The sequence below is a fragment of the Fundulus heteroclitus genome, chromosome 7, assembly GCF_011125445.2.
Source record: "Fundulus heteroclitus isolate FHET01 chromosome 7, MU-UCD_Fhet_4.1, whole genome shotgun sequence".
NCBI lineage: Eukaryota > Metazoa > Chordata > Actinopteri > Cyprinodontiformes > Fundulidae > Fundulus > Fundulus heteroclitus.
Window position 1 is genome coordinate 20,092,131 of NC_046367.1, and position 26,244 is coordinate 20,118,374.

General features: G+C 39.6%; 2 protein-coding genes across 3 annotated transcripts in view; one reads left to right on the forward strand and one right to left on the reverse strand.

The window, feature by feature from the left end:
- Positions 1-749: 749 nt before the first annotated feature.
- Positions 750-26,244, reverse strand: part of mfsd9 (major facilitator superfamily domain containing 9) — a 31,045-nt gene continuing 5,550 nt past the window's right edge. Inside the window, exons 1-6 of one of the 2 annotated variants that reach the window (XM_012864364.3) lie at positions 10,078-10,256; positions 8,120-8,207; positions 5,244-5,287; positions 4,282-4,411; positions 2,314-2,523; positions 750-2,222 (exon numbers count right to left, since the gene is read on the reverse strand). In XM_012864364.3, coding sequence (XP_012719818.3) covers positions 1,366-2,222; positions 2,314-2,523; positions 4,282-4,411; positions 5,244-5,287; positions 8,120-8,207; positions 10,078-10,164 — 1,416 coding nt within the window. In that variant the 5' untranslated portion in view covers positions 10,165-10,256 and the 3' untranslated portion in view covers positions 750-1,365. Of the gene's footprint in view, positions 2,223-2,313; positions 2,524-4,281; positions 4,412-5,243; positions 5,288-8,119; positions 8,208-10,077; positions 10,257-26,244 lie in introns of those variants that run through there. The other variant, XM_036139133.1, reaches the window with a different exon arrangement.
- tmem182a (transmembrane protein 182a) lies at positions 13,778-22,635 on the forward strand. Its single transcript, XM_012864366.3, has 5 exons — positions 13,778-14,163; positions 18,267-18,393; positions 19,142-19,240; positions 19,314-19,451; positions 20,778-22,635. The coding sequence occupies exons 1-5, from the start codon at positions 14,005-14,007 to the stop codon at positions 20,999-21,001; spliced, it is 747 nt and encodes a 248-aa protein (XP_012719820.2). The 5' UTR covers positions 13,778-14,004; the 3' UTR covers positions 21,002-22,635.

Sequence of the window (26,244 nt, forward strand, 5' to 3'; positions counted from 1 at the left end):
ACAGAAAAGCTAAATAGATAAAAAAAATGTAAATGTAAACTTAAAACATAGTGTGTCGTATCCTCCATTCCTACTATAAATAATAGTGACTAACGGCAGAAAAACTAAACACATATACTGTTCATATAGTTTGGAAAGAGAAATCAGAAGTGGCTGAGTACCACGTTGGACTGGAGATCGGGAATTAATATTAAATACTGAGAACTGTAGTGGTGTTTCCCTCCTCTTATCTTCATACATCAATAATTTATTAGGTTTGTAGTGAACGGTTCTAACATCTAATTAATCAATATAATTAAAATTAGGTAGTGCTTACAGACGTAAACTGATAACACTGTGCAGATAATTGCAGCAACAGGGACCTGTGGCGTCTCTGCATTTGGGGGCAGTGGGGCCAAGCCCCACCAGATGTCGCTGTGGAGCTCTATGTTCACAATAATCCATGGGACAGGATTGTTCTTTACGCAACAATATTGTAAAAGAAACATATTCCCTTACCAATAAAATTCTGTTAGAAACATCTGTCTATATATCTAAGTCTTCCAGAAAACTGACAAGCTCAGCAGGCTAAATCCTCTGGAGGCGCCTTGATATTGGGGCCGGCCCACCAATGTTTGTTTAAATAACGAACATCTGAAATCGCAGTGCGTATGACCAACACGCTCTCAGTAGACAGCTGTGGGGCACAAATACTACCCAAGCTCATATCATCCAATATAAATACTGGAAATGCACACGTTACGTGTTCTGCAGGATAGTGTACGACAATCTAGTGTTGGTTGTCCTTGCTAGCTCACTGAAGGATTGATGTGAATCTTTTCTGTTCAATAAAAGAACAATATGAGTGAGTAATTTCATGTATTAAAATTAAATTGCATTTAGCTAATATAAAAATGGTATTTTTAGTGTGTTGGTTTATGCTAACTTATCTGTTTCAGTCAGGTTGTATGCATCACAGAAAAATTAGCTGGTGCTAATAGGTGTTGGCTTTTTGTGCCCCACTCATCATGCCAGAGATGCCACTGACAGGGAGACTGAGCCAAGGGAAGGCCCTCACTGCATGTCTCCGTTTGATCAAACTTCAGCACATTTGGGAGCAAGATAAAGTTTGCAGCCTTTTCCTCCAAGTCGCAAATGATTATTGGTTCTACTGTCCCTGAGGGGCAAGGCCTGCGGTCCTTGTGTGGTGTCATGACATCAGCAGATTCATTTGGTAGAAGCACACATGGTAAAAACCACGAAAAACACTGTTCTCGTGGAGGGCCTGCTGTTCGTTACAGCTGCCTCCTGCCAATAAGAGCACTTCTCCAAGTGGTAGATTTGCATTGATAAAAAAATAATGCATAATTTAGTTGCAGGGAGTTTTCAAAGTTTTACAGTTTTTGCCAGCCCTCTCCCGTCCCATTTTGGGATTCTGATGAGAAGCAGACCTACAGCTGCCAGCGCGAGCACCACCCCCAGACTAGGAGGACCGCAGGGGCTGATCTCCTGGGTCAGACCAGAGAGGAGGGGCGCCAGGACTCGACCCACAGCGGTCACCGACTGACCGGCTCCGATCAGAGTCCCGCTGGCGTGGGCCCCTCCCCTCTGAAGCTCCAGATCCGTGATACACGTCCGTCCGACGGAGGTAGAAATGGCAAAGAAGGTGGAGGTGAGCAGCACCTGCCACACGCTCGGAGCGGCGGCGTAGAGGAAGATGAGCGAACAAGTGAGCACAGTGGAGTGAAGCAGCAGAGCGGCCATGTTGTTCCTGTAAAGCTTAGTGACGGGCCCCACCAGGAACCCGGCCAGGGCCCCTAAGGTGCTGCTGTAGCTGATCAGATAACCCGTCGTCTTCGGTTTCAGAGAGAAACGCTCCTCCATGGCCAGAGAGAAGTTACTGTAGTAGAGCATGATGGCCACGGCCATAAGAAGACGCACGAGAAAGAGGTCCCACATGTCGGAAGACGCCACCATGTGAATCCTGGAGCTGACTGAGGTGAGCTGCCTCCACGCAGGCTGGAGCAGAGACACCTCCCTCCACCCTGGGCGAGGCTTCCCAGGAGCTCTGCAGTCTGCTTCCTTCTCTGCCGTCAACACCGGGTGACGGTGGTTCGCATGAGCGCCGTTCTGCGCAGACTTCTTGCAGTAGTCATCGGGACATCCTTTACTGGCGCTGTTGCTGCAGTTAGTTTCGCTTCGATCAGTTATTTTCTCGCTCCATGGCAGCATCCACACCAAACCTAGAAATAAAAAAAAAAACAAAACAACACACACTTAATAAACACTGAATGATTACAAATTCTGTTACTGCTTAAGCCCTCTTTGGCTCACCAGCATTGATTAGAAAGATGGCTGCACATGTGAATGAGGAGGTATAAAAGCCTCCTTCGTGCTCAGTGAGGTAGCCGCCTACGACAGGACCCAGGATGAAGCCGACGCTGGAGGCTGCATTGAAGTGTCCCATCACAAGAGGGCGCTCAGACTCCGACACCAGGTCTGACAGCAAGGCTCTGCAGATGGACAAGGAGTGCTTGAACAGCCCTGAAAAAAAAAAAAGAAAAACACACAAAGAATGAAATTGTTAATACATTTTCTACATTGATTTATAACATATAAAACAAAGTAATACATGGTTGTAATGGAAAAAAGTCCAGGCTTTTTACTTTTTTTTTTAAATTAATAAACCCCCCTTTATTTTACCCCCCTTTGCGCTGACATCCCTAAAGCCAATCTAGTGCAACCAGTTGCCACCTAATTAGTACTTATAGTCCACCTGTGTGTGATTTAATTTCCACATAGATCCGGCTGTTCTGTAAAGGCCTCAGAGGTTTGTCAGAGAAAACTTAAAGAGCATTGCGAAGGCCAGGGAACACAGCAGACGTTCCCAGGTTTGGGTTAGGTCAGAGAAACACTATCCCAGTGCTGGACATCTGACATAGCAAAGTTCAATCCACTGTCTGAAAACGAAAAGTGTCATGGCACAGCCGCAAACCTACGAAGTCACCCGCCTAAACCCACAGGTAGATGGCATTATTCAGAAAAGCAGGAGACAACCCAGTAGAAGGTGCACAGATCCCCAGATAAGGTGGGAGATCCAATAAGCAAGATTTGTTTTACACTCCATATTTTTTTTTTAATCTACAAATGTGTCAATATGGAAGTCATAATTGACACAACAAACATGCTCAGTATGAGGGATTGCTGCAAAGCCATGGACAATGCAGACGACTGTCCCCTGTGGCTCTACGCTACTCCAGGAGGAGTGAATGCTGCTTGTCAAGACTTGATGTAATCTGCTTGGTTTCCTTAGAGAGGAAACTTTTTGACCAATCTGTATAATTTGATTGAATTTGACTTTGGAAGGTGCCTTGAGATGACATGTGTTGTGAATTGGTGCTACATAAATAAAATCTACTTGAAAGAAAGGTGCTCTGGCCAGACCAATATTAAGCATCTCGACTTGCATGCAGATTTTTGCTATATCGTGTATTACACCATTCCTACGGTAAAAATGGTGGCAGCATCATGCTGTGGGGATACTTTTCTTTAGCAGGGATAGAGAAGCTGGACAGCGTTAGTGGGAAGATGGATCCCACTGAATCCTACAAGAAAACCTATTAAACTGTAAGCAACAGACTTTAGATTGAAGTCGAGGTTCAGCTTCCAGCAGGAAAATAACCCTACAGTGGCTTGCAAAAAGTTTTCACCCCCTTGGCGTTTTTCATGTTTTGTTGCCTTACAACCTGGAATCAAAATGGATCGTTTGAGAGTCTGCAACATTTCATTTACAGAACAAGGCTACAATTTAATAGATGTGTCATTTCTCTATTGCAAAGAAAACAACAAATTAGACAAAATAACAAAACTTCTGTGTGTATAACTGTTCACTCCCTATAAAGTCCGTACTTTGTGGGACCTCCTTTTGAAGCAATTCCAGGGGCAAGTGGCCTTGTGATCAGTCTCTGTGAGCTTGCCACATCTCGCCTCTGGTTTTGCACTTCCTTTGAGACTAAACTGCTCCAGCTCCTTCATGTTCAGCTCCTTCATGGACTTTGACTAGGCCTTTTGAATAACTTTAAATGTTTCCTTTTAAACCACTAGAGTGTTGCATTAGCAGTGTGCTTCGGCTCATTGTCCTGCTGGAAGGTGAACCTCTGTTCTAGTCTAAAAATCACAGGCAGTCTGGCTCAACCTGAGCTATTCTGGACTCTGACATCATTGTTTCGAGGAGCAGGAAAGCTAAACATCACACTGTCGTTTGGGGTTGGAAGGTGATGAAATGTGTGGCCTCCGACTCACCAACAGGTATTCGTGCGAGGACAAACAAAGTGATGCTTGTGGAAATCCCAAGGAGGCCGTAACCAAAGGCGCTCAGCAGGATAGAAGTCAGCAGAGAGTAGCGCCGCCCCACCACGTCGCTCCAGCTGCCCTGCCAATCACACATGGATCCGTTCATTGACACACCTAAGGCACCAGCAAACCTTGGAAATAAATGTATTATTGTACACTCGATGATAAGTTTAGACAAAGAAAAAGCCTGTCTCCTACTCAGCGTGTATACAGTGACGAAAGGTCTAAATGTCAGTGTGCTGTGAAACCACGTTAGCAGCGTGCTGACAAATCACATGACTCAGAAAAGCCAAAACTCCTCATTCTCATTTCTCAGATTAATTAGATTGTCGGCCTCTCTCTCTCACAGAGACGTAACAACGATGGATTAATGACGTTAGGAGCAGTAGAGCTGCTCCGTGTTCTGGACGTAAACTCCCGGGGCTACCACAGTGATCCAGCTGTTCACATCATCCCACCTTTCACGGGGATCCAGCCGCTCCGCATGAAGGGACCAACAGACGACTCTTTATGAGTTTAATTTGTCGCATGACTCCCCAGAACGGAGTCAGGAATTCAACTACAGATGCCAAACTCACCGCGGGTTGCTCCTTAAATCTTTTTTTTTTTTTAAATCAGGCGTCCTAAAGATTTTATTCATGAAGACGCTCAGTTAAGGATGGTGGCGAGACTTAAGAATGATTTCTGTCCTAAAAGAAGGATTTTGTGGCTGACTGGGAGGAGCATATGTGTTTAAGTCTGCACAATGAAGCCACTGTGCGATCACAATCAATCCATGGCAGCCAGTGTTTTTTGTCTCCAAGAAATACCAGGAATTCACCCATCTTGGGCCGCTGAAGTGGGCTCGTCTTGTTTAGCAGGAAATCCTACAGCAAAAGGAGGTTAATGAGAGAAACAAGATCGATACTCACTACTATTGTGCTGGAGAAAAGCTGCAATATTCCATACGTAGATCCTGCAAAGGTGTGATAATTGTTTTCATTTGTTGGTTAGATAAAGAGCATTGAAGAAAAAAAAAAGGCTATGGATCAATTTACAGATAAAAAGCTTCTATGCACAACATCAAGTAAAGGCTTGCAGATATTTACTGTTCCTATTTAAACAGTAAGTACAAGTTATTGGTTAATTGTTTAACATTAAATGAGACTGAAAACTGGTGTCATGATTAAAGTCTGCATCCACAATTGTAAACTCTGGAGCTTCCATTTCATATAATATAATATATGAATACATCCTGACAGAAAACATCTGAAGGCAAAAAAAAAAAAAATCCCAAAAAACAAATTAAACTCAGTAAATTCAAGACGGTCAGGAAGAGCTTTGCTCTTTTATTTATTTTTCTAAACATATCTTAAATGTTGAATTTTAATTGCATGTACCATTTCATGTCAATCTACACAAAATAATATGTTACCTGATTAACTTTTCCACACTTTGTCAGGTTACAACCACAGACTAGAGTGTATTATGTCATGATAGGATGTGTTCGGCCAACACCAGCCCAAATCACACACCTCCTGAGGCCTCTTACACGTTTTCATTTGAAGAAGTTTCCTGGACCTTTCACCCGTGCATCTTCTAATCGACTCTGAACACCTTCCCTGACCTTGCTGAAGAAAACCTCTGCGGCAGCATGATGCTCCCACCGCCATGTTTTACAGTAAGGACGGAGAGCTCAGTGGGGTTGCAGTATTAGTTTTCAACCACAAATTGAGTTTTAGATGTATATGCCAACAAGTTGAAATGTTGCCTTCCTCCTGGTGTTTGGCTTTAGACAAAGTTTGAACAGGACTTTGTGTGGTTTTCCAATAAGCAATGGCTTTTGTCTTGCTGTTCCTCTGTAACAGCCAGATGTGTGAGGTGGATAGCTAATTCTTGTTACGTTAACAGGTTCTCTCACCTGAGCGTGGGATCTCAGCAGCTCCTCTAGAGTCACCATGGATTAATGCTCTTTTGCCAGGACTGTGGGTTCACTCACGTCTCAGTAGTTTACAATTGTGTCCTACTCTGTCGTTTTTTTTTTTCTGATTTTGTCGTACATTTCATTGAAAGGTATCAGAAAGGAAATGAACATGAATGAGTGAACAGATGGAGGTCTGGTTTAAAATTGTAAGAACCAAAGTGCATGGGCTGTCGCATACAATTACAAAAACAATCAAAAACAATTACAATACAATCTAAAGTTTGTGGGTGTAGCTTGACATAAAAAAGCCCAAAGAGTGTGAATACTTTGGCAAATAATGTAGCATTTATTTAGCCACTATTTTAGATAATTTATCAGTTGTTTTTCTTGTCTGGTACTGACTTAAGTAGGACAAAGTTAATGTTATCAAAATATGAAGGGAAGCTGCCTTAACTTGGCGCATTGTAAACCTTGCATAAAAACACATTCCCTGTGTTTGAGTTTTGAGTAAAATGGGACACATCGTGCCTTTAAATCCTTCCTCTTCACATTGAAATCAATCATTCAGTTGTGGTTTATATAAAGTGGAACTGCAATGCTTTTAGTGTAGTTCCTTAGGCTCTTATTTAGCCCCAGTTCTGAGGTCCGTCTGAGAGCAACTCGTTTTGGTGCTGTCACTTTAAATGTAAATAAAGCATTTCACATCCCGCACCCCCCTCCAGGTCACAGAGCCTTAAGCTTGGTTTATGCCTGACGTATCCATGAGGTCCACGCAGCCTCACTTTAGCTACCATGCCCCCTCCGCGCAGCCAAAACTTTCTGCTCCACATGCCTAGGAAAGTTCCCATCTACGTGGACTGTCCCGTAAAACAGAAAGACATGGCAGAGCAGCAAGCGTGCTTTCTGGTGGAGATTTGTAAATATAGACATCTTTATGATTCGGCCCTTAAAGATCTTTGCGATAAACAAATTGTTAACGATTCCTGGACAGAAATCCCTGTTGCTCTTGGAAAAAAAGGAAGCGGCTATAAAATATTGGAGACGACTGTACTTTCTACTTCTACGTGTAGCGGGGTGTAGTACGCTTGGCGTTGAGCACAACGCTGCCCTCTAGAGTCTAGGAGAATAGTGCTACTTCAGAGGAAAAGCCACACGAAGCATAAATGCTGCAGACGATGTGTCCGCACGTCTCATTTCCGCACAGGACATACGTGCGTCAGGCATTAACCAGCCTTTACACTTCACCCCATTCGGCCATTTTTGTAGAAGACTGGGGGACAGTGAAGTGAATAGTGTGGATTCATACACCCAACAACTGAACATTTTCACTTATCCACTCTAAGCTTTGGCATCCTTCAGCTTGGATGAGAAAATAGAGGTGAGAAAAAAAAAAGCCTGTTAATTTGCTTACAGCAAACAGTGGAAATTGGTTAGCCAGAAGTCCATCACCTTGTTTAGCAGCTTTGCAGCAAATAGTTCAAAAAAATGTAACAGTGAATAGAGAAACCGGAAGTGCTTAAGAACTATGACCCAAACTGAATATTAAGATATCTATGGAGAGACTACATTTAACTTTTCTGCACTCCTAGAGACTCCAAGTACACAACAAAATGTATTTAAGGGTTACAAAACTGGATTTTGCATGGTATGTCCCCTTTAAATCTGAAAGTTTGCTGACCTAACATACCAATTGTCTGTTTTTTTTTATATTGATCTGTTAATTATCCTTAGCTAACTAACTATCATGTGAAATGTAAGTTATCTGATTTGTCTTTTCTAGCCATCAGAGAATCATATGAAGAGTTTCCCTCTGAAGGCTGAGCTCACGGTACCTCAGCTGCACAAATTCAACACATTGCTAAATATTGGGAAAACACAACTTACCCACGATTCCAGCCACTGTGGGACTCGCTCCAAGAGCCTTTACATGGTGGCTCAAGAGCGGGATGATCATGCTCACCCCAAACAAGTCCTACAGAAAACCAGAGATGATCACAACATTGACCCGAACAAAACATTATATAAATAAACAAACAATAAAACAAAACCAGAGATTAACAGCAACATTGTCTCCGAGATGACTTACTGTAAGCATGTGTCAGAGTACAGAAATGTGGAAAGTATGTTCAATATCTGCTTAAAGTTTATTTAGAAAAAGGTACTGTTAACCTACCTACCAAGTCTGGTCAGAACACATATTCTAATTTATATATATATATATATATATATATATATATATATATATATATATATATATATATATATATATATATATATATATATATATATATATATATATATATGTAAGTAAGTAAGTCTTTACTTATACTTATGTAGCACTACAAAGTTAGTAAAGAAAGAGCCAGCTCTGGTTTCAAACAACTTCCACATAAGGAAGATAAACAAACACATAAAAACAACTGAAAAATAAATAAATAAATACATATCCAACAGAAATATACAGATTCACATACGGCGTGGACACCAAACATAAAACAGTTAAAACTTTTTGCCAAAACAACAGGTGGAAGGCTATTTAATAGACTGAAAAAGTCCTAATTTACATTAAAAAGAACAACAACAGTAAAAATAAAAACCTTTAACTGCAATAATAGTTTAATAGATGAAAGTAAAATTAAAGTTAACAAATTAATTACATAGGTATCTAAATGAATGTATAGGGTGGATGAGAACCTTATCCTATCTTACCTCAGCTGAAAAACTAAATAAAGAAAAGAAAAACTCAACGTGAGGGGCACAACCTAGGCTAGGAGAAAGGAAAAGTTAATTACTGAATCCTTCCAGATTTAGAACTTTTTTTTTTGTCGTCGCTGAAATTAAATCAGCAGCACTGCTAATCTGAAAGTGCAGGTTTGTCAGGGCAACCAGTAACTCAAGAAACAAACATGAAAAGCCTGCAAAGGCAACAACTGATTCACCAGACCTCTGACGGACATACTCTGCTATGATCTTGCAGAGGTTTGTCTGAGAAACATTGCTTAAAGGCTTCTAACCTATAGGTTGTGTTTTACTTCCACTCTGAGCATGTGATGGAGGAGATGGGTGTGTCAGGCGGCAGCTTTCCTCCCTGCAGGACGGGGAGGACTCCCTCACAAACAGGTGACATGTGCAGATCACCTGCAGCTAATATTTCCAGCATCCAGCGCATACATTACAGCACAACTAGGAGACACCGGTGGCAGCTACATCCTGTTTTTCTGCATTGCTGAGGAGACTGAAGCAGCTCCTGCCTGCCAAACACTTAATTGGAGGCACACGGCTACCCATAGAGGGTTCTAACACAATCTATTAATGACCTTTTTCTTTATGAAGAAAAAAAAAAAAGCTTAGGGGACATTTTTGTGTTTTCCCCTCTCTTTGAAGTCAGACTTTTTTTTGAATTCTTCCAGTCACATTTGATTAAAACGCTGAAACTATGTAGACTTTTAATTTTCCGGAATCCGAGGGGTGATCCAAAAACCTCCTTGAGTAAGAGAAAGCTTCAAAATGATCCGGAGGTGTTTGTAAATTCAGATCCCCTCTGCAGCTTTGCAGCCTGCCATATAAGAAAAAACAACTTGACACTCTCAGATTTCTCAGTGATCACAGCAGCAGTCAATTTCAGACTTTAGACTGACGTCAGCTTTTTTTTTTTTTTTTTTTTTTAATTGTCTCTCATAACTGGGTTGTATTTGAATGGAAACAGGAGAAATAGTTCCGGTTCTGCTCCGTCCCTACGTGTCTGACATCACACCTGAGTTATGAAAGCCGGTCCAGACTATCGGTGTCATTGATTTCACGTCTCGCCCAGATTACGTGAAGACCCGCCTGTCCTGACTCACCATGAAGCCCACCACATAGATGCAGTGTATGATCCCCCTCCGGCCTCTCAGTTTCAGCAGTAAAGTGCTACATCTCTGGTTGTTCATCCTCCCGCGGTGACAGCTCGCTCTCAGCCGAGGCGGAAGCTCCCATCCGACTCTACTGTCAAGCGAACACCCGGCCGGCGCGCGTCAGATGTCTCCCGGCCGGCCGGGCCGCTCCAGCGCCCGCCGGCGGAGGGGGACGGGGTAAACGGGTCCTGGTGAGGGGGAAATGTGCGTCGGACCGCGTTGAAGCTACTGGGTTAAAAATAACAGTGGCTACTTTTATTTCAGTTCGTCTTTTGTTCTAGAGGTTAAAGCTGAGTTGTTTTGTTTTGTTGAGAAATTGTGGACGTGGAGATTCCCCCATGAATGACGCACAGATGGTATCGTCCGTTTACGTAATGGATGTGGCCTTTTTCTTAATAGAAGGGGGGAAATGATAGGAAAATAAACAATAATAATAACAAAAATATATATTATTTTTGTTATGTTTGTAACTATTTAAAAAAGTAGCTTTTGTTTGAGTTTATTTTTAAATATTAACAGACTAAATATTATAAATAAATACTGCCATATCAGTTTAATCAAACTACATGCTTAAAATAACATGCTAGGCTCCAGCTGACTGCAGCATTGCCTGTATCCTTTAACCTTTAGCCAAAGGGACGTTCATTGCATTTAAGGACACCTTTTTGAGTTTCTCAAACCACCTTTGGGTTAACAGACTAGTTAACAGTCTGCCACCTACTGGGTAATATAGAGCACTGCAACTTTTTAATTCGTCTGCATGACGTTCAAACATCCAACTGTACAGACCTAAACTAAATTAAACAAAAATTTAATAAAATAGTTTCCTCTAAAATATTCCCACAATGGAACAAAAATGAAAACCTAATGTAGTGAAGTAAAATAAAGTATCACATACTACAGATAAATAACACAAATAATAAAATTGTTGCCCTTAGAATTCAAAAAAGTATATAAAAAATGTATTGAACTTGGATAAAATAAAGGCTAACATGAAAGTAACATGAAAAATGAAATCATTGTATGTAACAAGTTCTCAAGCACGCATCATATGAACCCTGAGAGTGAGCAAGTAAAATTAAATATGTTGAAATAAGTTAAAAAGCAAACAAACAAAAACAAATATAAAAATATAATCACTATTTCTCAACAAATTTCCAAGTCTGTATCATGTGGATCTAAAGAAACATCTAGTATAAATAAAATGTATTATAAAATATATAAAAATAAATACTATAAAAAGTTAACGTTGGAGATAGGCACACAGCATATTGAAATTGAATGCTTTGAAAACAGACATCCCTAACCCTAGATGTTCCAGTGAACAAGTTCATTCAAGTTACATAGTTTATTTATTTAGATCAACTGATACCATATAAAAGGCACATGTATTTAGCTATTTTCCTGTTATCGTTTTCATGACCTCTATACTAGCAGAGACCGCATACTTTTACCTGCCCCTTCTGGGTAACCAGGATTACTGCTTCTTATTTTTACGTCATTACTATAAATCTAAACATGCTTCGAATGGACTTTAAGAATCAGTGAAGTATAATGAATTGAAAAAATTGTAATAAATACAACAAAACAATAAAATGTATTATTATTGAACATGTAAAAATTTCAAAACGTCAGAGGTCAATAATATCCTCATCAACCTTACAAACAAGTAGGGCAGACAACCTTTACTTGTACATCTACAAGCAAGCTTGGTTATTTAAGCATGTTGATGTCTGTTCAAGCAGACATGTTGAGACCAATTTGTTAACAATCACTATGGTCCGGCTAATTTTTGACTAAATCCAGGTTTTGAGTTAGAAAAGGAGAAAATACATCTGTGGAAACAACCAGGGTACACTTCTTTTCACAAGCAGAATTTCTGTTTTAACTTTGTTTTGATTAATCAATAGACAGTATTGAATCCATTACTTGATTTTGAACTCTCAAGGTCATATTTAATTGATATAAAGCCTAGAAAATACTAGATCACTTTTTTCATGGCTGACACATAATATGTGTGCTATGTATGCATTTAAAAGGCTGTACTTTTTATAGTGACTGTGTAAGAAAGTATTGAGAAAAAAATGTTAATATGAATATGGGAAACTTGAAATCATGTAAAAAAAAAATACTGAATTAATAAAAAAGCTTTGTGTGTAAAAAGTAAAAAGTAAATTGAACAATACATTTTACAAAACTTTTTAACCAATAAAATAAAGTATATCATAGTAAAATTTTTATTATTCAGAGACTGAATAGAAAAAAACCTTAATCATAAAACGGAAAGAAATAAACCTTATAAAGGATGTGAATAATTATGTTTTTGTTTACCAAGACTTTCTGTAGTTCAATTAAAGTTAAAATGTGACAATTTTCCAAGCTGACCTGTTACTGAATTGGAAATATTTAGTTTGGGCTTAAAATGAGATTTTGCTCTGTTTGGATTGAACTTGGAGAAAGAAATACTCTTGACTTCAATATGTTTAGTGTTGTTGCTTATAGAAAAAAAAACATCTGCTCTCATAAGCATCAATGTATAGCAGCTTTGGTCGAGAGAGGACTTGTCACATATGTGTGTTAATTGAAGATCGCCCATATGAACCCTCACTGCTAAATATTTTACTTTAGGTGGCTATGAGGGGACTCAAGTGAGGTATTGCCAAATACAGTACAATATATATATATTTTTTTCTTGCATAAATTGTCCATTAAGGGAACTAGCTTTATGTTACTGTGCAAATCTTAATATTTTCATGTAAACTTGTTTAATTTTACACTATTAGGCCCGAAATCGTCTTAATACTGACCTCTATGGCTACTGCGGTGTAACTATTGGTTAAAAGGGTACAGCTCGGAACATGTCTATGTTAAAGCCCCGCAGGCGGGTGTAAAACCATCTCTCTAAGACACACACATAGCGAGTCAGGAGTTGGAATTGCGAACACAGGGTGCATTGATCAATCGTGTTTAGGATTTGTTACTGCTTTGAATGCTATCAATGACTCGCTGAGTCAGCACTTTGAGGCAGTGGCTTGAACTGATCGCTCAGGTCTGCAGGGCTCCACAAAGCCACCCTCAACCTCAGCTGGGGAGGAGGGTAAAACAATCCTCCACCTTAAAAGACCAGTTCATGGCGAATCCACCAGTGTCGCAGTTGATACTCCTCCGTCACTTTCCCTCGTCCTGACCACAGGACCACAAATCTAAAAAAAAAAAAGTGCCTCATGTGATGTCACCGGAGACGCGTGTGACATCAGGGTTTTCTTGTTTTGATAAACAATTTAAATTAAAATAGCACAACTGAATGAAAACGCTGATGATGCGCTGTCGTATAGGTGACAGACTACATCAAAAGTGAGTTTGAGAGATTTTACAGATAACTAATAGCTTTAAAACCTCTTGTTCTTGGAAAATTATCACCTTGTTGTCCTGTAGGGCAGAAGGGGTTGATTTTGTTAGATTATATTCTCCTTTGGTGTCATTTCAGTCTCACCCCACTCACACATTCCCTCTCAGATGCTAGGTGTCCAGTTGCCCAGTTATTTCTGTGTTAATCCCCCCCCCCCTCTCCCTCACGCTTTTAAAATGCTCCACGCATTCAACTCCATAGCGGAGAGTAGCAGCCGCCTTCAACGCAACATCAAAAATAGCCCAGAGGCAGGGAGGGGACTGGGCTGGCTTTAGACCCCAGCGGAGAGTCCAAGAGAATCATGTGGGCAACTTTGTCCTCCCATAACACAGATAGTAAGGAGGAATGAAGATCCAATGACCCTGTGAAACAAAACTGAACAGAGTAGCGAGCCATCAAACTCAGTGGATTTGAATCCGTATTAAAGGAAAACCCGGCGGAAGAATCCAGCAGTCAGTTTTTGGAGCATGAAGCTTAGTGTGGCATTATGTTTTGCAGGGGTCTTTGGGGCTTTGGCAGCCGTGTTTATCTTCCTTTCTTGTGGAACTGATTACTGGCTGTTAGGCTCCGAAACCTGCAAACCCGACAATAAGGAATCTGAAGACAGCCATAGTATGACAATAAAGGTGAGTTCTGGACTTTAACACAGCTGCAGGTCAGTGATTTATTTCATGTTTTGAGTTTAATTCTCAGCAAGGCATTAATAATATAAATGTAACTTAAGGGAGATAGCTCATCTGACAAGAAATAGTTTTGCTGTTCATGTTGTGTTTTTATTATTGTATTGTGTCATATTACAGTGATCTACATTCAACTAGATTTAAATCTGCTCTTTAAGACTGTGATCAGCTGCTCCGATCACTTTTTCAGCTGCTGGACCGCAGAGTGGAGAGGGATCCCTTCATGTAATTTGACTCTGTTTAGTGTAATGTGTATGGAGCTATGCAGTGATTGAGGCAGAGCTTGTACCATGTGCCTCTAAGATAGAAATACAAGTCCCTGTAGTCTCAAAGGTATGATGTCGTATTATGTATCACCAAGTAGAACATACTTAGTTTTCCAGTTTCCAGAGTGGGTGCTTGTGTGCTCACCAACACTAGACGGCAGGGCGATAAAACCAGTGTGGGGCTGGATATGTGCCCCACACTGAGCTGTGAAGATGGAGAAATGCACCACATTTTGTTTGTATTTTAATGGAATGTATTTTAATGCATCGTGTTGGGATTTGTTTGTGATAAACAGTAATTGTGTGAGAGAGAAGGGAACGGTGAAAGGGTTTTCATATTTCTTTTTGTAACCCTTATAAGATTTTTAGAGTGAAAAAAACCTTGAAAGTGTGGCGTGCATTTTTATTTAGATTTTATTTAGCTCCTTGGAAAAGAAACAATTCCCTCAAAGAATATTTAACTGGGGAGGAGCAGCAGATATCAATAGCTCAGGTGAAAGAATTTGTTGATAAGACAGCTTTTAGTTGACACTGTTTAAATCTAGCTTGTATGGAGTTGTGGATAAGGAATACCATTGTTAAATGAAGCCACAGGAAGTCCAGTATGTAGCAGATATAGCAAATATGTGAGGTCGGAGTAAAATTTAACTTGTGTCCCTACTGTGAAACATGGTGGTGACAACATTATGCTGTGGGAAAGCTGGTCAGAGTGGATGGAAACATGGATGGAACTAAATACAAGGTGATCGTTGAAGAAAACCTGTTACAGCCTGCTAAGGACCCAAAATATTTTCCAGTGTAACAATCCAAAATACCCAGAATGTTTAGAATGGCTCAAGGAATGTCAATAGCTAAATCTAATAAAGAAATATTTGGCATTAGTTAGAAATTTTTTTGAAAACCAGGTATCCTTTTCCTTTTACTTCACAATTATGCTTTACTTTGTATTAATCTTCGACATCAACCCCTAAAAAATGTATTCAAGTTTGTAGTTCAGGGCGTATTTATATTATTTTCAAATTAACGAACATCTACTACTCACTACAATTCCATGATCGTCTTAGTTGTGTTTCTTCTATATTGGTATAGCGGGATAGAAAATTAAAGATCTGTTATTTTTTTGCATTTATAAGCAGAAAGTGACAAAAACACTGACCCTATTTCTTCCACTATTCCACATTGTGTGAATGAAAAGCCTGCAAGCTCAGTTGGTACCAAAGAAAATCGGCCAGAGGTCAATGGGCCTTGCTCAGTTCAACCCTTGACCTGCCTTAACAGGTGCCCTGTGACAGTGTGGCAGTAAATGCTGCAAATGGATCTCACAAGTCTGAGAAACCATTGTGCCTAACAGTGCTTATACAGTGCCTTGCCAAAGTATTAAAAAAAAAAATTACACATTTGATCATTTTACAACCTGAGACACGAGCATAATTTATTGGGATTTTTACGAGATAAAATAACACAAAGTAGTACTTAAATTTGAAGTGGAAAGAATATGACAAATAGTAAATAACATTTGCTACAACAAGACAAATCTGAAAAGTGTGGCATGCACTGGTATTCAACTCCCTTATTCTGATACATCAAAATCCAGAATGCATTGTATCTAAAAGAGCCATAAGTGATATACACCACAAAGTGGGGCTTGAGCACCACAACAAGACCAAAACAAGATGTGTATTAAGCCATGCCTGTTTCTACCTCCAGCAGCAATCCAGCTCTATGCGCATATTTGCAAAAGATAAAAGCACAGCAAAAACAGCATCACCTTTCAGAGGAACATGTCTAGTAAAGAAGTAAGTAAGTAAGTAAGTAAAGAGAACGGTTTGATCCGCTGGGCTTGCTCTCCACCATTTTATGCAAGGCGGGCATTTTATGGGCAGGGAGGGGCCCGGCTATGCAAAAAAGAGATCAGAGAGCAACACAGACACTATATTTTAGTCCTTTCTGTCTAAAGTAATGAAGTTTCACTTATTGTTCCTTTGAAGGGTAAGAATATTATTTCGAGAAATGAGCCCATTTTCCATTGCAAGCTCCAGGATTTAAATCCCCTAGCTTTAGTTTACACTGGGAAAACAAATCCTAGTGCTTTTAAGTTTAACACATCTCCATTTCCTAGGGGCCATTTATGCAAAACATCCTAATGACATATGGGGAAGTTGGGAGGAAAATTGCAGTACTGGTCTGGTCCAGCGGGCGGTGGGAAGAAAACAGCATAGGTCAAACGGACAAGGCAGAGAAGCTGTATCCACATCTTACCACTCATTCAGACTTCGGACGAACATGATGAGAGCACACAACTGGATTTGGTGATGATGTTACATCTCCTTAGCCCCTTTAAAACTGGCCCTACCCTATTCCGCACGCTCGGGTCCTCACTGCTGGGCTCCACTCTATTCTACCCCTGTTGGTATGAAAAAGTGAAAATAGAGCCCAGCTTCTCCCTGCGCAGGGTCCGCAGTGGTGTGGCAAGGAGACAGAAGTGGAGAGGGGAGACAAGACTGATCTGTCTGCTCCAAGGTTTGCCTCATGGGTTTAAAATGTAGAGCTTTAGAAGTATGTTTTTGCCTCAGCCATAGCAGGGATGACCAGGAGAATTTTTAAGTTCAATACCGCAGACTTCTGATCACAGGGAAATACTTATTATAGGTTATTATAGCATACACATGCCTTCTCTCCTGCCATGGAACAAAAGCAGAGAGGCTGTCTTGTTCTGCACATGCAATGCATGCAAGCACACACACACACACACACACACACACACACACACACACATACCTCAAAATGTGTAAAATGAGGTGTTTACGTGGAGCAAAATGTGTAAAATGAGAGAAAGTCTCGCTAAATCCGTGGATCTGAATTAAATACAGGGAGCCTGTCTGCGTCTAGAAAGCTGAAGTGTCTGATCTTCTCTTGGTTTTCCTTCAGGCGTGGTTCGTTGTAAATTGTAAAATAGTTCACAATTCACCGACTTTTACAATAAAAGTCAAACTTAGGGAAAAAACTAAGGAAAATCAAAGGACTCCGTTTGATCAATAGTACTAAATTATTAGTTTAATTACAGAACTGCGCCAAAAAAGTTTATAATTAACTTAAAATGCCAAAAAAATCTGGTGATGATTTCACATTTGATATACGGTACTTGATGATTTTCCCACAAACTTATTTAACACTTTAATAATAACTTTTCAGCCATGACGAAGAGATCCAATCAGCGGGAAATCCCAGACTCTCTGGCCGACTAAACGCTACAGCAGTGGAGTTACCCACTGCAACCTTCCTGGCAAGACCAGCCTGTCAGAGAGTCTCTGCCACTCCCGACACATCCGAATACAGAATCAGAATTAGCTCATCACCTTGATGAACTGACTGAGCAGATGAAGCTTGAAGGTGTACTTTCTCGCCTAAACACATCTTAAAACTACTTTTTTTCTGAAAAATTAAAGGTATAAAGTCAATAGGTTTGTAAACTAATCATCTCCCTACTGCTACTTACTCCTCCTTGTGGTGGATTGTTTTTCTTGCTGCACACAACTCCGCCCATTGAACAAAACCCCGAGCTTGTTGAAAAGTCCTACCCTCAGACCAGGACTTTTTCCCCGTGACAGTAAAGCCCAGGGAAACTAAAATCTAAGAGATGAAAACAGGCGGTGAGGCTTTTGTGGTCTAATGGTAAAGGGTCGATGGTATTATGGTATAGACTATGAAGGGCAGAGAGTTTTAAAGCTGAATATGTTCAGTATACATCCTAATTGTACCCCTTTATTTTGCATCTTATTTCAGCTGTTTCCTGATGTGCCCAACGACAAAAGCTTCAAGACCAGGTCATACCATTGTGGTTTATTCTGGTGTTGCTATTATGGAGTCAATTTGGAGTCAGATTACAACCAGACGTGGGTACAATGGTTCTGTGAGTGAGCTACATTTTATTGTTTGAAATTAACTTCTTTTTTTATGGCCATACTCATTTATTTTCAGATATTTACAGGAGTTGCTTATATTTGAGATACATTATACCTCAAAGACATGAGTATCTATAAAACTGTAGTTTAAAAAAAGTAATGTTAAACAAGTGTGAATAATGCGGAAAGAGCAAACTCTTCATAATACCAGTACTTTGGTTTTTGAAGAGAACCTCTTGCATTCAAACAATGCTTATGAAGATTAATGCCATATCAAAGACAATAAACTGTTGTATTGTTGCGCTTTTGATCACTGAAAGACCCTTAAACAAGGTTAAAGCTTATGTCTGTGATATTATTGACAGAAACCTCCCAGCCTTCTCATGTGACTGGCTAAATGAGGCACCATCATGTGATTTTATTCATGTTGTCTGTCAGCTGGCTATGTGTAATCTGTTTTTTTTTTCTTTTTAAATGGTGACTTTGAATCTTTAATTATTTCCAGACAGTGTCTGCACAATTAAAATAGGGCCCTCTGAGGGTTTATGAAATGTTGCATAAGTAATGAGGGCATCAAAACAAATGAAGGAAATGTGCAGGGTCTATATGATTCATGGAAAGTAGGTTGCAAATCTTTAAATAATAAAGCAACTGTTGTAGATAATGAAAATATTAAAACTAAATGCTTTTAACTTTCCTTCATGTATCAGTTGTTATAGTTTTAAAATACTGTATGTACATGTCTCTTTTCCGCAGCTCACATTACTCCCTCAAAGGTCTGCTACACTGCCTTTGTAGACCCATTCGCTGTGACAGGTCCAAGCAACAATACAACAAATGATAACTCAGCAATTAGTGAGTATTATTCATTCAGTTTGCAAAATTATACGGCACATCTGTGAATCAGGCTAACACTTCCGCTGTCCAGTCTACAGAGGGTTCTGGAGCGTCTTCATGCTCATTAGTTTGGTGGCGGTAGCTGTCGGAGGGTTCCTCATCATCTGCGCAGCTCCGTTTGCGAGCCACCACTTGTACAAAGCAGGTGGTGGCCTCTTCCTGACATCTGGTGAGTTTAATCCGGTGGGTAAGTGGCTGAACTTGTGTTTATGAGAACGCCTGGAGTGAATATCAAGCACTTCAACAGGTACTGATGTTCAGAACTCAAAAAGTCTCATGGGTTATCGTAAATCAATCTCGTATCTCGTCACTAAATTAATTCATCTGATGCATGAATTTACTCTTTACAGGCAATTCACAATTGCTCTAAAAAGAGGTTTAAAACAGTTTAATAAATAATTCATAGGAAAAATCAAGACTAATGTCAAATTGAACAGAAACTACTGATCCACAAGACAAAATGCTGTACTTCTAAGCTACCCAGTTAGGAAGTGCTAATTTGGAGAATAATGGTCTCTCCTTTAAGAAGAACGCAGAGCTAAAAGTGATCAAGGATCTGTTTAGATCTAAGAGGCAAAGAAAGGTATATTTGTGATCTATTCATTTGTTTTATTTCTGTGAGAGAGAGGGCAAAAAAATGCAGGAAAGACTTACTGGTCAAGGTAGGAACCCATAAAGCCATGTCGAGGACCAACTCCTCTGTACATGATCTATTTTGATCTACAATGGGAGATCAAAAAGGGGAAGAAAAAACATGAGAAGCCCAAAGGATAATTCTCTATCTTTCTGTGTCTGATCGCCAGCAATAGGATAATGAAAGACATCTTACTTTTGTCCTGACACGTTCAGTTGTTCACCTCCCTTTTTTGGGCCAGGGTCTTGCATGGCTTCACTAATAAATAGTAAACAGGGTGGTGTCCGTTGCAAACACATTTATCGCCCTGTAATCCGCAGGATATTATCAGGCCTTATGAATGAGTCGGGTTTGGCTTCTTTGATGCACAAAAGCTAATTAAGTTCAGTTCTCTCTGTAGTTTCAAACACACAACTACCCTTTAACACCCTTTACGTCTTGAACAGGAGCCGTCACAAGCAACTGATTAGCCAATCGGAATTAGATCTGGAAGTTTTTATAGCAACAAATTGACAAAAGAAGAAAGTGTTTTCGAAAACTAGACTAACTGTATGTTACCCTCGAGAAAGATGTTGTGTATTAAAAAAACAATTATAATAAGGGTTCTTAATTTTATTTCTGAGAAACCAGGTTATTAGAATGAAAATGCCTCTCCAGTCAGTGAACCAACAGTTAATTAGGTGTAAATCATGAAGTCCATGTGATTTGTTAAAAAAAGCTTTGCTGGCAAAGGACATCCAATTACATTTAATGTTCAGAATGAGCATTTAATATTAAGTTAAAAACATATGGCTTTAAATGAGAGTTTACAGGATTCCAGTCTCACTTCTTTACCCCTCTTCCTCTTCTCTGCACCACCAGGTTTCTTCCTGCTGTGTGTTGTGGTGATGCACGTGGTGTGGTTTCAGGTCCTGGATGTGATCCAGACCTACACCAAAGACAAGCGCTCCTTCTATTGTCCAGACTTCATGTTGACCCTGAACTACGGTCTGTCATTCCTGTTTGCACCCATTGGCATCTTCTTCTCCCTCTTGGCGGGCCTCCTCTTCCTGCTCATCGGCCGAACTGTCCAGAGACGCACTTGAAACAAAAGCTTTTAATTCCTGCCAGATACTGTATAGACTCTGCAGGTTCTCTTTTGCTGCTCTGTGGTTTTAATGATCTGTCAAGCTTGAAAATGTCGGTCTGAGAAAGTTATTTTTGTTTGTGTTCTTATGTGGAGATAATTAAAGGAGAGAAAGAGGAGAAACAGTGCCTTAAAAAAAGTATTTATACCCTTTGGACGTTCTATGTTTTGTCATATTACAGCATCCACATTTCAAAAGCCTTTTTAAAACATATTTTATGTGATAGACCAACTCAAAGTGTCACATACTCTGAAGAGGAAAGAAAATAACAAATAAGAAAACTGGTAGTGTGGTGTACATTGTTTTGATCTCCCTTTACTCTGATACTGCAAGATAAAATACAGTACAGCAAACTGCCTTGGAAAGTCATACAATTAATAAACAAAGGCCATCTTCGTTTAAGTTAATCCAGCAGTTTTGTGAAGGCTTCAGATGTTTATTAGAGAACATTAGTTAACAAACAGCATTAATTTAAAAAAAATAAAACACCACATGCATTATGCGCTGCCAAGGCAAGGCAAGTTTATTTATACAGCACTTTTCAGTAACAAGGCGATTGCGATTCTGGGGAAGCTGTTCTTCAGCAGGGACCAGGAAGCTGCTCAGAGTAGGTGGGAGGATGGATGGAGCTAAATATCGTCTCAGAAAAGACTTCAGACTGGGATGAAGGATGTTCCCTTTCTAGCAGTAAGGCATGTGATTGCCACCATAGGGGTTTCTACAAAGTATTGACTTCAAACTCAATAAACACATGATGTTCTTGTCAGAGTTTTATTTATAGAAAATGCTTAAAATCATGCATCATTGTAATTCCACTTCACTGTTATTCAGTTAATTTTGTTGGTCAATCGCATGAAATCTCAATAAAACACGTTAAGGTTTGTGTGTTTGAGGGGTTGTAAATACAGTTTCTCAAGACTCTATACTTTTAGGTTATATTGAATACAACGCTCATTGTATAAAAACTGCCTTTGAAACAAAATTATTTTGTTGAATGAAGCTCAGTGTGTTTGCTTTAGAACATGCGGCTGAAAGAATAAAACTATTTCTCATTTTACAGCAATGTTTGTCCAAAACCTGGTCCAGGATTAGCCCTGTGGACCATTTTAAAGCATTTTTCAGCTGTATATTTACAACTGTGGAAGCACCAATATCTATATTTGTTTTAGTAAAAGAATATGTCAGCATGTGTAGCAGTATGGCTTAATGAGAGAGCTGCATGAAATAAAATATACGACAGTGATAGGCACAAGGCTTCAGTTGTTTCATATCTGTACTAGTGGAGCTTGATACCCTAAGCTGTAAGTAGCTTCTATTTTTTAAATAACAGCTGCTTTTTCTCAATGTTTTCAACAGTAAGAATCCTTTTAAATCATCATGCTCACTTGTTTCACCATTTTCTGAAGAATTCCTGGATTGATAATAAACGTGAAACTGTATAATTTCCTTGTGACATTGCTCTGATGGGATGAGGCTACGGATCAAGTACTGGTTGGTTTCTGCCTGAAGCAACACTTTTATGTTGACACTGTTACGCTCTTTGCTGTAAATGATTTCATCACCATTTCTAATAAATATTAAACTGTGTTCTACGTGTGTGTCCTGTGTCCTGTTTGGCCTTAAAATTATCATTTTAAGATCAGGAATGACTTCATTGTCTAAATGAAATATGTCTTCAATACAAACACAAGCTGCTGCATAAACAAAAAAAAATCCCATAACATTGATTCTTATATCCACTTTCTCCTACAGCATATTGCACAGTGTCTGAATACTAATATTATAAGCTCAAGATAAAAAGTCTAAATACAAAAATTACATAATAAATACAGCTTAAAATCCTGTTGGAAATTAACTGTACATTCTACAGATTTGGCATAGTGTGGCTGAATTCAAATTCATACATGCAGTGCTTTTAAAAATCATTTTATTTCTGTTTTTATCTAATTTTTTAGTTCTTTTTCATTTATTTGCATGCTCAAGTGTCTAAGATCAGAAGAAAATATTACATACAAATTAGGAAAAGCAGCTTATTGGCTTATAATGCTGTTTCCACTCATTGTTCTCCAAAGAACCGTAGTTGGCCTTTCCCCCTAAATAAAAATTGTCTAGAGCTGCAAAAACAACATGAACTATTAGAGGACTATTTAGCTTGATAGGTTTAATACACCTGAACCTGGCTATTTGCATAAATTGTACAAAAAGACACATAGGTCACTTTTTCCTCTTGCTGGTTGGTATTTATTCAGACTAACCCTTTCCTGTTTTAAAAGATAGGTTAATAAAAAGACATTTAGATTTGCTAAATTCCAAAATAATGAGGGGAAGTTTTGTTTTTATTATGTGTTAGTTTATTCAAATGACAAAAGTCTGTGTTATCAAAAATTACCTTTAAACAATTTGAGGGAAGCTAGATCATAAGGTCATGGCTTTGCAAGCTTCTTATAGGTTAATTAATAACACCTAAGTCAACTGGAGGCACAGCTGGGAATCTATTTTAAGGAAACGCCTAAATGGTGGTGCGTCTTCATTGGAGATTATGGAAAAGTCAAAAAAAGAAATCCGCCAAGATATGAGGAGGAAAATAGAAGACCTCCACGAGACTGCACCATCCTTAAGTAAAATTTCCAAATGCATGAAGGTGCCATGATAATCTGTTCAAACATGTATACACAAGTATGAAGACCCTGAGAATGTCAAGCCACCCCAACGTTCAGACAGGAGACCTCAGTTTTTGGGTTTCTGCTTCCCAAAGATTAAGGTGCATCCCCAAAATAAAAGCCAAAGATCTTTTGAGGATGCTCGCTATAGCTGGTGAAAGAATAATTATCCAAAGTGAAACTAGCTCTATATGGACAGAATCTGAAAGGCCACTCAGCAAGGAAGAAGCCAAAAGCTACACAGAAAACAAGACTATAGTTTATAAAATGCACTCAGAGACAAAGACTACTTCTGGACAATGTCGGGAGACTGTTTTTACCCTTGGAAAAAGGGGGAACCTTGCATCTCTACGAACACCATCCCACCTGTAAAGGGGTAGCAGCATCATTTTAAAGGGTGTTTTGCTGCACCTCTCAAAATAGATGCCATCTTTAGGACATAATATTGTGTGGAAGCATCTAAGCAACATCTCAAGAAATTAACATTTGAGTGCAAAGAGGTCTTCCTCAGGGACAACGATACAGATCATGCCACCATAGACAGTATAAGGTCTTAAAATTGACAATTGGTTGGATCATAAACCAAGTTTGAACACATAAGGATAACCTGCAAACCTCCAAGACAGGATGATCTTAAAGCACAAATCTGTAGAAAGGTACAGAAAAAACAACAACACATTGATGTTAGGTGTGTTGGTAGCAGACATGTTTGAGAACCACTGTTTTAGTGAGCCAGCTTTGAATTCCTTTAAGATATAAATGAGCAGTACATATTTTATTTGCAGTACATGAACATAACTCTCCTAGGATTTTTTATTTTGCAGCTAGTATCTAATCAGAGTAGGACCATAAGGGCAAAGTGGATTTCCACAGACACAAACAGACAAATAACAAAATTTACAAGCTCTTCAAGGGAGTGATATTTTATGTATAATCAGCATGTTGCCATGTTTGCTTTGTATCTTTTCAACTAACACCTGTTTCAACTTTTCCTCCCATACTTGAAGTCCATAGATCATTAGTTTTGTCTACAAAATAGTACCGAAGGACTGAAACGCAAGAGATTTAAGCCATGCGCCACCAGATGGCAGTGTTTTCTTAGGAGATCCCTCTTGTCAGTGCTAAGATCCTAAGAGGCAGAAATCCCATTTTGCTTATCTGGGGTCTGTGTGGAGGAGAGTACGTGGCGTTGTGCATTTAATCACAACTTCAGAGCTCGGATCTGTAGATGAAAGAATTCACACCTTGGCTTGACAGACGGATGGTAATTTCACTCATGAATGGAGCATTTGATCAGGATCTGAATGTACTCCTGTGTTGATTCTCGTGCCTCTGCATCAACTCTGTGCCTTTCAAGATTCATAATGTACTTATCACACGCCGGGAAATGCATCTGCAGTTTGCCTCAGAATGCAGGAGGGAGTGACACAATGTGAGGCGCTGATTATTTTTGTGAGGCTGACTTTGCCCCACACAAAAGACCCTAATGATGGAAGTTCCCACTTCTACATTTCTGAGATGTTTTTTTTTTTTTAAATAACCGCCTCCACCCCAGGCGGCATCATCCTCACCTGAGCCATGTGTGAATCCACGCTGTGGTAAACCTCTGCGGGTCAGGTGGGCAAATGCTAATAAATTGTAAGATAAGATCACAGGATTTGTCCTGTATGAGGCGGGAGCCGTCCTTTTCAGCCAAGTCTCCCTTAGAAAAGAGATTTCTTATCTGAAATCCTAATTTGATTTAAAAAAAAAAAGTTTAATGATTTCTTCAAGCATATCCAAGTAATATAGTGTGATTAGAAGGGAGAAGGAGTAAAAGGTGGAGGTATAATGCATGTGCTGAACAGCCTAGCTCATGGGGAAGTGGGGCCCTGCAGTCGGTAATGTCATCAGAGTGGGAGTCCCAGCTGAATTCAGCACTGTTCTGCATGATTGCCCATGATAATTGTGTGTTGATAGGGAGCGCCGGAGATGGAGTATAATTTCCACCGAGAGATTCCTAAACAAATACCTGTGCTCAGCAGAGGGATGGAGTGCAGCAGGAGGTAAGGAGAAGAATAGGGGATGAGGGGAGATAGAGGATGAGAGGGTAGCACTCACAGCGACGGCAGATGAGGAGCAGGAAGGAGAGGAGGAGGAAGAAGTGGTTTCATTGCAAAGTCCTTCCGACATAAAAAAATAAAATAAAATTAACAGGAATAATGGGTGTCTGACTGGACAAATAAGAACCCTAATCAAAAACCATTAACAAGACGGACTCGTAAACCATATAGAAAGGTGGCCTGGCTGTGTATATTTATAAATAATAAATTATTGAGATGTAAAGAGTGTTTGAGCAGTAGAAAGGAAAACAGTTTGTGGAGGTCTAAGGGTGATTTTTAGCGTGACCGGCGATTGAGTTCAGTCTGACTGCATAAATCTCAAAGTGTCCCGTTTACTTTCATTGATTTCATTCATTCGATTATTGATTTTTACTGGGATTCAATCCTTAGTATGAACAGGCATCAGTCATGTGCAATTATCTTCAAAAGATGGGCCTTC

What these genes read in the sequence shown, in the direction of transcription:
- tmem182a (XM_012864366.3), top strand. Translation starts at nt 14,005, where the DNA reads ATGAAGCTTAGTGTGGCATTATGTTTTGCAGGGGTCTTTGGGGCTTTG. An exon ending in GCCATAGTATGACAATAAAG is followed by an intron (nt 14,164 to 18,266) that starts GTGAGTTCTGGA and finishes ATCTTATTTCAG; the next exon opens with CTGTTTCCTGATGTGCCCAA. An exon ending in AAATGATAACTCAGCAATTA is followed by an intron (nt 19,241 to 19,313) that starts GTGAGTATTATT and finishes TCCGCTGTCCAG; the next exon opens with TCTACAGAGGGTTCTGGAGC.